At 39.5% G+C, this 13,056-nt stretch overlaps 1 protein-coding gene across 7 annotated transcripts in view; it reads left to right on the top strand.

Annotated features, from left to right (window-relative positions):
* The window catches only part of pkp4 (plakophilin 4), a 132,305-nt gene that overhangs the window by 86,930 nt on the left and 32,319 nt on the right, over positions 1–13,056 (top strand). For all 7 annotated transcript variants that reach the window (XM_078403852.1, XM_078403849.1, XM_078403846.1 and 4 more), the window contains exons 9-11: positions 1,389–1,605; positions 3,067–3,199; positions 6,798–7,011. In XM_078403852.1, the coding sequence (XP_078259978.1) occupies positions 1,389–1,605; positions 3,067–3,199; positions 6,798–7,011 (564 nt within the window). The remainder of the gene's footprint in view (positions 1–1,388; positions 1,606–3,066; positions 3,200–6,797; positions 7,012–13,056) is intronic.

Here is a 13,056-nt window from a genome sequence, read left to right as displayed (position 1 = left end):
TTCTAATCCAAGTACAGAGCTTGTTTGAATGTGTTTACGCTTGGAAGAGGACGCATAATATGGAATGTCAGAACAGGTTTGGGAGGGGCAGGCAGTCCGTCTAGAACCTATGTTCTTATGTTCATATGTATTCTATCTCTTCACTGAAGTATTAAAGTAACTGCTGGTAGTTAACATTAACAAATTAGTGCTAGAATTGTTGTTTTAGCAGAGGTCATTAAAATAAACCTCTATCTGTTATTCATGGTTTTAGTATTTTTATATTAGTTTGAACTCCTTAGTAAGGAAGAACGACTTGCCTTTGTACAATTAGTATTGCCACTTGTTGAACCAGTTAGTGTGATAACAAGGAACTGCGGACGTTGGTTTATTCAAAAGGTAGACACAAAGTGCTGGAGTAACTCAGCGGGCGAGGCAGCATCACTGGAGAACATGGATGGGCAATTTTTCGGTTCAGAACCTTTCTTCAGAATGATTTTAGGGGGACGGGAAAGGAAGCTTGAAAAAAGGAGGGGCAGGGGCAATACTTTACCGTCATCAGTCAGTATTGAGTGTAGAAGTTGGGAGGTCATGTTGCAGTTATATAAGATGTTGGTGAGGCCATATTTAGAGTATTGTGTTCCGTTCTGGCCACCATGTTATAGGAAAGATGTTGTCAAGCTCGAAAGGGTGCAGAGAGTTACGAGGATGTTGCCAGAAATTTAGGGCCTGAGCTATAGGGACAGGTTGAGCAGGCTAGGAATCTATTCCTTGGAGCACAGGAGAATGCGGGGTGATCTTATAGAGGTGCACGAAATCATGAAAGGAATAGATCAGGTGGATGCACAGTGTCTCTTGCTCAGTGTAGGGGAATCAAGAACCAAAGGACATAGGTTTAAGATGAGGGGGGATGTTTTAATAGGAATCTGAGGGGTAACGTTTTAACACAAAGGGTGGTGAGTATGGAGCGAGTTGCCGGAGGAGGTAGTTGAGGCAGTTATTCTAACCACGTTTAAGTGTCATTTAGACAGGTACATGGATAGGACGTGTTTTAAGGGATATGGGCCAAAAGTAGTCAGATGGGAATATAGTAGATGGGACATGTTGGTCAATGTGGGCAAGGTGGGCTGAAAGGCTGGTTTCCACGCTGTATGATTCAATGGCATGGCAGAGCATAGCCAGTAATAGGTGAACAGGCAAGGGGATTATTTGATAGGCAGATTGTTGGACAATGGCCAGAGATGTTTAGACAGGTGTGGGCCTGAGAGGATAGAGTTGCAAACTGTTAAGATCAGGGATAGAAAAGTTGCGAATTGTGTTTTCTTTAAAATCCTGGTTGTTTGCAAAGTAAATGTTTTTGGTGTTAAAAAGTTTGAATTGTCTAATGTGTTTCTTTTATGTATTTATAGCCATTGGAAACCTACAACGATCAGCTAGTCAGCGTAGCACAATGACTTACCAAAGAAACAACTTTACCCTGAATTCTGTGGGCAATTCTGGTGATCCGTACAGAGTGCCCCAGTACCGGCCAACTGAATCTAATTACCCTAGACTTCATTATAGCATTCCACCTGATGAAACTACAACAAGATCCCCATCAATTGACAGCATACAGAAGGATCCAAGGCAGGTGTAATATGGGGTTGAATTTTTGAACAACATTTGGGACATTATGTAGCTTACCCACTGCAGTTATATTGTTGAATTATAATAAACAGGGTCGAGCTGCTGCCACACAGCACCAGAGTCCCTGGTTCGATCCTGACCTTAGGTGCTGTCCGTGTGGAGTTTGCACGTTCTACCTGTGTGGGTTTTCTCCGGGCGCTCCGGTTTCCTCCCACATCCTAAAGACAGGCGGGATCGTTTCTGTAAATTGTCCCTAGTGTGTAAGTGAGTGGATGTGAAAGTTGTATAACATAGAACTAGTGTGAACAGATGACTGTTTGTGGGCATGGACACAGTGGATGGAAGGGCCTGTTTTCATGCTGTAGCTCTAAACTAAACTACTCACTAAATCAACAGGTTCAGTAAATCCAGCCATCCTAGCACCTTGCTGAACTTGACACAGGCTTGATTCATTGCACATGTCACAAGGTAATTACAAATGTGAAAGCCCAATTTGCTGTATCTATGCCATCAGAGCAAGAGGCAGCAGTAATGAAAAAAGGAATAATGGATAGGATCACAGATAAATTGTGTTTTGCAGTCAACTCCAGAGTAATCTACAGTAATAAACTGGTGAGAAATTAAGATAATTCTATGCAATACTTGCTATTTAAAGAAAAGCAGAAAATATTAACCAAAAGTAAAGCATATCACATTTCTAATCTTAGAATACGACAAATGTTTATACATGGGGCATTGAACCAAAAAATGGCAATCAAAATTGCGGGAGAGAACCCTGAATGTTCATAATCATAATTTCTGCAGGGAGATAAAATTTGTCATGAACAAAAAGATCATTTTTAAAACTCCAGATCAGAAAATAAAATGGCATACGTTAAAAAAATTCTAAGAGAGCATTGAAGAATATAAAGGCTTGGAAGAACTTCAAGTATTAAGTAATTAGATTTTATATTCAAGTGTTCTAAATGAATTTGCCTAGTTTAGTTTAATTTATTATTGTCACGTATACTGAGGTACAGTGAAAAGCTTTAGTTTGCGTGTTATCCACTCAAAGAAAGGTCTAACATGATTACAATTAAGCCATCCATAGTGCACAGATAAAAGATAAAGGGGACAACATTTAGTGCAAGATTTAACATTGTAGTTCAATAAAATCTGATTAAAGATAGTTCAAAGGTCTCCAATGAGGTAGATGGGAGGTCAGGACTGCACTCTAGCTGGTGAGAAGACTGTTCAGCCGCCTGAAAACAGCTGGGAAGAAACTGTCCCTGAATTTGGAGGTACGCGTTTTCCTCTTGTCTGATGGGAGAAGGGAGAGACTGGTCCTTGATTCTGCTGGCAGCCTTGCCGAGGCAGCATGAAGTACAAGTGAAGTCAACGTAAGGGAGGCTGGTTTGTGTGATGGTCTGCTTGAAGAAGAAGTTTACTCTTGTTTATGTCCTCTTTTCTGTTTTAAATCAGAGAGTTCGCATGGCGTGACCCAGAATTACCAGAAGTGATTCATATGCTCCAACACCAGTTTCCTTCAGTTCAAGCTAATGCAGCGGCCTATTTACAGCACCTCTGTTTTGGAGATAACAAAGTAAAAACCGAGGTATGATTCAAATGCAAAGAACTTGTGTTTTATTTCTCAGGAGAGAAACACATGGATATGCAGAGATTGGATGGGATATAGAGCATGTGCAGGCAGATGAGCTTAGTTTGTCTTGACATCATAATCGGCACAGACATTGTGGGCCAAAGAGCCTGTTCCTGTGCTGTAATATTCTACGTTCTGCTGCTTGCATAATGTGCACTGCTACACAACACTAGTCACCTGCAAAAGTTTGCACCTTATTAAGATTAGATTTTAAATTTTTTAGTAATAATCATTCCAATATTTACATTAAAAGACCTGTAAATTAAGTGTATTTCTAATGCATACCTTTCTCTCCCCAATTGTCTTCACTGCAGTGATTTTCTCAATCAGAAAACTCCTGCAGTTGGAAAATAAGCTTAACTCAGCTGATTTTTTAAATCAATCTACATCCATTTAGAAAAGCTTTTAATTATTACAAGAAGGCAAATGGAGAAAGGACATTGGTACAGGGGAAATAAAACTAAGAAATGTGACTACATATCAGTTCTCTGGATGTACAGAACATTCTTTGGTTCATTATTTTGCTTCAATACCAAACTTCACCAGATCAGTTGCAGCAATGGTTTCTCTTCCACCAAAGTACCATTGCTTCTGGTGTCTCCCAAGAATCTATTCTTGGTCACTTAGGCTGAATTCAAGGTACCAAATTCTCCTTAATCTTGGTTGACACCCAGATCTGTCTGTTTATGTTCTAAACCCTCTGCAACATGTCTGTTAATCGTGTGGTTGTTGGACATTCAGTTCTGATAATCAGTTTCTTGGATCTGGCTGGATTGCAGAACTTTGAGATCAGCACTTTGCGGGATTGTTTGCTTCTGTCTACATTTCTGCATGACCTATTGATTCACCTGTTTGACGTATCATTCTGAGGTACATGCTACTGCTCTTGCTAAATTTATTTTGCAGCCTTTGCGCAATTTGTTATATGGCTGATGTTGAGAAGCAAAGGATATCTCAGTTGCATAATGTGGTTGAATAAAATTCTGCATGCCTTTGACATGCTCGATGTATTATTAATCTGTCCCTCTTAGCATAGTGGCTGCCCTCATGACTAAATGATAGAGGCACAGTGGTGCAGGGGTAGAGTTGCTGCCTTACAGCGCCAGAGTTCTCGCGTTCTCCCCGTGATAGTGTGGGTTTCCTCTGGGTGCTCCGGTTTCCTCCTACATCCCAAAGACATGCAGGTTTGCGGAATAATTGACCACTCTAAATTGCTTCTAGTGGATGCAAAAGTAGGATAACAGAGAACTAGCATGAATGGGTGATCGATGGTTGGTGTGCACTTGGTGGGCCAAAGGGCGGCACGGTGGCGCAGCGGTAGAGTTGCTGCCTTACAGCGAATGCAGCGCCGGAGACTCAGGTTCGATCCTGACTACAGGCGCCGTCTGTACGGAGTTTGTACGTTCTCTCCATGACCTGCGTGGGTTTTCTCCGAGATCTTCGGTTTCCTCCCACACTCCAAAGACGTCCAGGTATGTAGGTTAATTGGCTGGGCAAATGTAAAAAATTGTCCCTAGTGGGGGTAGGGTAGTGTTAGTGTGCAGGGATCGCTGGGCTGCGCGGACCCGGTGGGCCGAAGGGCCTGTTTCTGCGCTGTATCTCTAAATCTAAAAATCTAAAGGGCCTGTTTCTATGCTGTATCTTTCAATTGCAATCAATTGATAGCATAGGGAAAGACCCAAGGCAGGTGCAACTGGAGTTGAATTTGAGAACTACCTTTGGGACATTGTATATCTTACCTGTTGCAGCTGCAATTATTTGTTGATTTATAATAAACCATTGTCACTGAATTAGCAGATTCAGATGATACTACTGATTAACCGTAATGTTATTAAGCTGTCCATCCAAAGTACTGCATGCCACACAATGATAGGAATTCACCAGCATCCTGACTGCTAGATAGATCCCTATTCTGTATTGGCAAGAAGCTTTAAATGATTGTTTCTCGTGTTATCTTTATTGAAGGACTTCGAAGTTTGTGGTAATGAACAAGATTTCTTAACAGATTTTCTTAATTGGTGTCATTTTACGCAGTTAATTTTAAGTGGTTAAGCTTGCATGTAGGTGCAATGTAATGGATATATGGAATATGCAAACAGTGTCATTCATGGGAAATCAAAAACAGCATAAATTATGTTTTTGGTGGTGTGTTTTGAATCTCTATGATTGCATGATATCCTAGAGGATGCAGGAAAGAAACAAGACTGAAATTAATCTGATTTATTTTGCATTTGCAGGAAATAGCTCTTGTTTTTACATTATTACAAAAACTCTGCAAGCAAAGATGCTTGATCAATTGAGCTTTGTGTGTGCAAAAGCCAATATTAACTTCAAAATCTAATGTGGGCAAGCTAAGGATTAAGTTCAAACACCATATAATTTGGTGGAGGCATGGAAAAGTTTCAATCTCTGTAATTAATTCTGGAAAAGCATGCAGGGCAAAGCTAGTAGCCAGTTACAATGCTGCACTGGAAAAATAATGTTAAACAGATGATCCCTAAATGGTGTTTGGATGATCCAAGCAATTGAAGAAGAGAATGAGATAATGTGGGAATAAATTATAAAACACATAAAAATATCACGGGTGCAATTTTAAACCTAACTATCAAGCTGCTCACAGTGAAGTAACTCTTCCTCGATGCCCTTCACTGGAGAGGCTGACTTTCCTTTGATTTATTTCAAAATCAGACATGTTCTGAAACAGGCAAGTGATCCACTCTGCTGCTCCTTCAACTAATTTCAAAATAAAATCTCCAAAAATGGAAATGCTAAATTGTCAATGGTCAATTTGACATTTTGGCGGTCAGAAAAATTTGAATGTTCCATTTTGACCGCTTTTGCACTTTCTCATTGATCTCAATAACCCTTGGGGAGTATTACAGCATACAATGTAGATTTAGAAGGCTATTAAGGTTTGCTCTTGTAATTTGTTCTCATTTTCTGATTTTATCACAATCTATTTATAATTCAAAGATATTTTATTGTCACATGTACCAAGGTTCAGTGAAATGCTTTACTGTTATGGTACTGATACTGAGCTTTACTATTGAATTCATGGCAAATGGCCATGATTTCAAGAGGTTTGTACCTTTTGATGTTTGTACGATCACTATTGTATTCTAGATAGAGTAGATGTAGAGATTATGTTTCCAGTGCTGGGAGAGTCCCAGCCTCAGAATAAAAGGACGTAACTTTAGAATGGAGACGAGGAGGAATTTTGTTAGTCGGTGGGTGGTGAATCTAGAATTCATTGCTACGGATGGCTGTGGAGGCCAAGTCATTGGGTATTTTTAAAGCAGAGGTTGATAGGTTCTTGATTAGTAAAGGCTTCAAAGGTTACGGGGAGAAAACAGGAGAATGGGGTTGAGAAGGAGAAATAAATCAGCCATGATGAAATGGTGGTGGAGCAGACTTGATGGACTGAATGTCCTAATTCTTCTCTTATATCTTATGATCTATTGTACTGTTTTAATCTGAAAATATTAACAGAAAATCAAAATCCTTTTTTGTATACAATGAAGACAAGTTATATAATCTTGCTTGTTTGCCCAAGGTGTGCTTATTGGGTGGAATTAAATACTTAGTTGATCTTCTGGATCATAAAGTCCTTGAAGTACAGAAGAATGCATGTGGTGCACTTCGCAATCTGGTTTATGGAAGAACAACTGATGACAATAAAATAGCTGTGAAGAATGCTGGGGGAATCCCAGCCTTATTGCGCTTGTTACGAAAAACTGTGGATGCTGAAATGAGGGAACTCATTACTGGTAAGTGTTGGCATGCTATTCAAGCCTTTCTCGACTACATTAATAAAGTCAAACTAAGGAACTGATAAATTTATTTTATGAATTTTATAAATTTAAGAACTGAAATTTATGAAGTTCATTTATTCTGGCCTCAACACAGATACTTAATGCTTGTATTTCAGACTGAACTGTAGGGCAAATTGTGGCTGAATTGATCACTGCGCCATCTAATAGTGGTTGTAAATCAATAGGGTTTATATTTTTTTAAGGGCAATTTGTACGCATTACATTTTAGTGTGGCAGCACTATAGTCACAGTTGTAAAGTTCTCATTGATTACAGTGAAGAAGGCTACAGCTTGGAGTCTAAAACAAAGGCATGATCGCATCATTTGAAAAACGATATTTCTCTTTTTTTTTAATTGACTGGCTTCTCTTTTCCTCTGTACAATACTTTTGTGTCTTGTATGGTTCTGTTCAACCAGTTACTGTTTGGCAATGAATTATTGATTGGCAGTGATTTGATATTAAAAACTATTGATGCCTGTTGTTAATGTTCCATAATTCTCCTGTAGAAGTGATCATTGAAATATAGGGAATTTTTTTAAAATAATAATTTTGAGTTATTATAATGCAGCTCTACAGATCTAGAATTTTAGATTAATACATATGCAGCACATGGCATTTTAAAATCACAGTAGTATCCAATGAAAGGGAAACTTGATTAATTTTAAGTGTCATTTTTTTCTTTTAAAATAATTTCCCTTCAAATCTTAAATAAGTTCTGGCGATCCCTCTGTTAGCACAGAACTTCTTTGTTGGAAAGCTGCAGCGCAGAAAGTTTTTTTATGTTAGATGTGAGATTTTTGGAGTGTCATGCATGGCATTGCAGAATAGACAAAGACATGAATATCAGGAGGCACATTTGAGTCAAATGAGACTTTACACTGAATAGGGTGACTTGGGTATGGCTTCATTATTCAATATGCATTTGACCTAGATAAACACAATTGACAGTATCACAAAAAGCTGGAGCAACTCAGCGTCTCAGGAGAGAAGGAATGGGTAACATTTCAGGTCGAGACCCTTCTTCAGACTGAATTCAGACAGGGACATCTTTCTTACAAGCTTTAAAGAATAAGCATTTTCTCTTGCAAATTGAACATCTTGCATAATATTATTTTATTCTACACTTTTTTTGGCTTTATTGAAGCTTTCACCTTGCTACGATTGGCATTTCCTAGTGTCATTGCCAATTACTTTGCACCAATGGCAGTAGCTAATAAAGTTGGGAGATTAGGAATATCTTTTGTTGTAACTGTGGCGCAACATTAGTGAGACTGAATAAAATCTGTGCAGATGTTTCAAGCAGGGAATCGCTACCCTTGGTGACACATCTTTACAGACCACATCGCTGCTGCTTCCTGGATTTGTTGCAAGCACTTTGGCTTCAACTATTTCTGCACCATTTACTGAACACTACCCTTGATGTCACACCTCCTGCGTAATGATTTTGTCTTGACTTGCTATAGTTGCTAATATCTGATATAACACCTGCTTACACTACTATTAATGAGTAATGCTGTAACACCTGCTTGCATTACTGTTTTACTTACCTTTCATTGCCTTTCAGTTCTCCCATATAGGTAGCATTAGCCCATCTGACATTTTCTTTTTCAACTTTTTTAACTGGTAAGTTTCTTTTTTAATTTTCTCTCTCTTTTAACATATTTTATATTTTACGTATGCTACACTGCTCTGTTGCCTGGCCAGTGTGACATTTGGCACATTGCTTGTTGCTTGTGACTTCTATCTGCTTTTTATTACTGTCCTCAGTTCAACATTATTTCTTTCCAGCTCTCTGTTCACCTCCAAAACTCAGGCAAACCATTTTTTTTAAGTTCTCTCACCTTCGCCTTAGACCATTGCTGTTGGCTCTACTCTCCTGTCCTGGTTGCACCCAGTAAAGCTCTAGCAAAAATAACAAACTCAGACAAGGGAACATTCTACACTGGGCATGCCTTTAAGGCATCATTGGGGAAAAATAAATAAAGAAGTGTGTTAAAGAGCACCAACGAAGGGGGATGACTGTAGAAACAAGCAGCTGCAGGTACTGGTTTACAAAAAAAGACACCAAGTGCTGCAGTCACTCAGCAGGTCAGGCAGCATCTCCAGAGAACAGGGATGGATGAAGTTTTGGGTCGGGACCTTTCTTCAGATTGTTGACAACATGAAGAATGGCAAAACAAAATTGCTTGTTGCATATTTAACTGAAGTTCAGTATAACATACAACCCTTCAGTAGTTGTGCAGCATCAAATAGCCAACTGCTTTGAAAATCAGATGATTTTTCTAATTTTGTTGTACACTAAATTAGCTTTCCTCGGTGAAAGAACTGGATAGACATTTCTCCTTTGAAATATATTGAAGCATAATGATCTCATTGGAACCTTACATGCAAACAATTACTCCATAAAATGGAATTTTAAAGGAACTACCAATGTAAAAGTTCCAGAACAATAGCAATTTTATCAGTTATTGGTAGTACTTAAAGTATGTGACTTCTTAGTGCCTCTGCACGTTTAATCATGCATTAATAGAATCTTCTAATGTAACAAAGAAAAAGTTACAGCATTTTGATTTTACGTCCCTAAAGTGTGTCAAACCTGTAGCATTTGCAGAATTTGTGCAGAATATTATGATGTCTCCTAAAAGTCTAGTTTTCTTAAACGTTAGTTTTTTCTAGCTGTAGTAATGTTAAGAATGCAGGTGATGAAGAAGTAAGAAGAAACATTAGGATAAAGAAAGAATAAGCATGGAAAGAAGATAATAAATTAACTATGTATTTTATAATAGTAAAAGGATCTTTAGGACTAAACTTTGATCAAAATTAAATTGAATTGGACTCATCTGAAAAGAAATCTGGCAGTTTAAAAATATTTTCACAACAATCAATATTAGTGAGATCAGAAATAATGCAGAGAGGGAGATTACAGTAATAATAGTATTGCAAGAATAATCCAGGGTGGTGGGTATATGGAACGAGTTGCCAGAGGAAGAGGTTGAGGCTGGTACTATGACTCTATGACATTAGAAAGGCAGTTTGCAAATAGTAATCAAAGCAGTCTAGAAATATGAAAGGTAAAGACTTAAAAGACTTAAAGGAAGGGTTGCAGGAAAGATGACACATTAAGTATATTTTACATCAGAATTAGAATAGCCTTTATTGTCATCCAAAAAACATGTCTTTTGGACAAAATTCCGTTACCCACAGTCCAACAATAAGAAGCAATAAAAATAAAGCAATAAAACACACAATCACACAAAAAAAAAACCCCATCATCACAGTGAGTCTCCTCCAGTCACCTCCTCACTGTGATGGAAGGCCAGAATGTCTTTTCTCTTCCCTGCCGTCTTCTCCCGCGGTCAGGCTGTTGAACTTGATACATCGAGGCGGTCGGGGCTCCCGACATTGAAGCCCCCGCCGGGCGGTGGAAAATCCCGCAGGCTATTCCAGGCCGCGCCAGACGGTGAAAGGTCCGCGACGGGCCGACCCAAGCCCCGCGTTTCGGGGCAGGCGAAGATGCTGCCGCTGCTGGAGCTCCCGAAGTCGGCCCCCACCCAGGGGCTTACAAGCTTCCGACATCCACGCGGCCTGCGGCCGAAGCCTCTGAAGGCGAGTCGCAGCCGCAAGCGCAGCACCACCACAGCCTCCGAAGGCAGCCAGCATGTACAAAGTCTACCAATATTGTCATTTCACTATACTGGGAAACTGGGTATACTGGGGCATACTAATATACTGGGGCAGTTGGAGATGAAGAAGGAGGTGGTGTTGAGTATCTTGAAAAGCATAAAGGTGGAAAAATCCTCTGGGCTTAAAAGGCAAGAGTGGAGATTGCATGGAACTTGGCGGAAATCATGTATCCCCTCTTGCACACAGGAGAAGTCCCGGAGACTGGAGTGTAGATAATGTTGTTCTGCAATTTAAGAAAATTAGAGATAATCCAGGAAATTATAGATCGATAGGCCTCGCATCTGTGTCATGGAACCTATTGAAGAGAATAGAGATAGGATTTGTGTTCGGAAGAGAATGGGATAATTTATGACCGTCAGCATGGCTATGTCCACAATGGGTTATTTCTTAATAATGATCGAGTTCTTTGAAGAGTTGACAAAGTTGCTTGATAAGAGTAGGATCATTGTCCACATGAATTTTAGTAAGGCATTTGATAAAGTCGCTCATGTTAGTCTGATTCTGACAAGTGGCGCAGTGGTAGAGATGCTGCCTTGCAGTGTCAGAGACCTGCATTCGATCCTGATTACAGCCGCGGTCTGTACGGAGTTACCACGTTCTCCCCGTGACCGCGTGGACTTTTTTCCGGGGGCTACGGTTTCCTCCCACACTCCAAGGACGTACAGGTTTGTAGGTTAATGGGCTTTGATAAAATTGTAAATTGTCCCTAGTGTGTAGGATAGTGCTAGCGTGCGGGTGATCGCTGGTCGGTGTGGACTCAGTGAGCCGAATGGCCTGTTTCCGCGATGTATCTCTAAAATCTAAAAGATTAAAGTGGAGACTTTCACGATTCCCATAATTCATCAAGACACAAGAAACTGCAGATACAGGAATCTTGAGTAAAACGCAAAGTTCTGGAGGAACTCAGCAGGTCAGGCAGAATCTGTGTAAGGAATGAACAGGCGATTCAGAGTCTGAAGAAGGGTCCCGACCTGAAACATCACCTGTCCATTCCTTCCACAGATGCTGCTTGGCCCACTGTTCCTCCGGCACTTTGTTTTCATGAATACATGGCTGCACTCAAAGACATAGAAATCAGTATTAATTAAATTAATGGAACATGTTTAATTATTGTTCATGCCTTTCTCAAGCTATAAATCTCAAAAAAAATTAAAATGTTAATTAGTGTTATTCAGAATACAGAAAAGGCCTCTCAAAATGTTATATGTCAGCTGGCTTATTGAAGAATTGATTGAATGTAAGTAGATTTGCACTATGTTGTTGTGCTAAGAAATAACATAGCTTACAACATTGCATAAGGGGAAGTGCATATATTAGAATGTGAATGTTTTTATTCCTGGATTTTCTTCAGCAAAGCTAAAGCAGAAATGGTCATGATCTTATTACAAATTTAAGTTAAATCATCTAACAAGTGTGAAATGATTTACAATGCTATAGACTCGCTGTAGTACAAAGAGATTTGCTAATCTTCAGGTAGTCTAGAGATGAGATCGTATTTAGCTCATTTATTGCCTAGATATCTACCGTATGTAGACTGCACACCATCAGTCCATTTGCAGTTATGTTAAAACCATTTTCTTCATAAATCTTGTAAATGGGCCGCTAAAATCTCGTATTTATGATTCTTCTATATCACAATGTCTACATGTCCCTTGCCAGCCAAAACATTAACAATTCCCTTTGCTTTTTGATGGTTTCATTTTTAGTCATTTTATAGGATTCTTACCTCACTATCTCCTGATTCAAATGGAGATCCTGTTGTTTAAACTTCCTCCTGAAAATACTGCTTCCCTTTGTCAGACCAATATTTTTTTGAGAAGGCAACAAAGATGATTGATGAGGATAGGGCAGTGGATGTTGTCTACATAGACTTCAGTAAGGCATTAGACAAGCTCCCTCGTGGCAGACTGATCTAAAAGATTACAGTGCATGGGATCCACAGTGACTCAGTGGTATAATTTAGAACTGGTTTACCCATAAAGGACTGAGGGTCTTGGTGGAAGGGAGTTACTCTAGCTGGAGGACTTCGAACAGTGATATTCTGCAGAGATCTGTGCTGGGACCTCTGGACGTGTAAATGACGTGGATGAAAATTTAAATGGGTTGGTTAGTAAACACGCTGATCACACAAAATTGGGGGAGTTACAGGCAGTAAGGAAAGCTATCAAAGGAACCAAATCAAGGAAAGCTATCAAAGTAATATCAATCAGTTACAAATCAGGGCAGCGAAATGACAGATGGAGTTTGTTCCAGGCAATTGTTAAGTGTTGCACTTTGGGAGGTCAAATGTAAGGGAACATATACAGTTAATGGCA

Source organism: Rhinoraja longicauda, chromosome 8 (assembly GCF_053455715.1).
Source record: "Rhinoraja longicauda isolate Sanriku21f chromosome 8, sRhiLon1.1, whole genome shotgun sequence".
Lineage (NCBI taxonomy): Eukaryota > Metazoa > Chordata > Chondrichthyes > Rajiformes > Arhynchobatidae > Rhinoraja > Rhinoraja longicauda.
The sequence above is the reverse complement of the archived record's forward strand: the minus strand, read 5'-3'. Positions and strand labels throughout refer to the sequence as shown.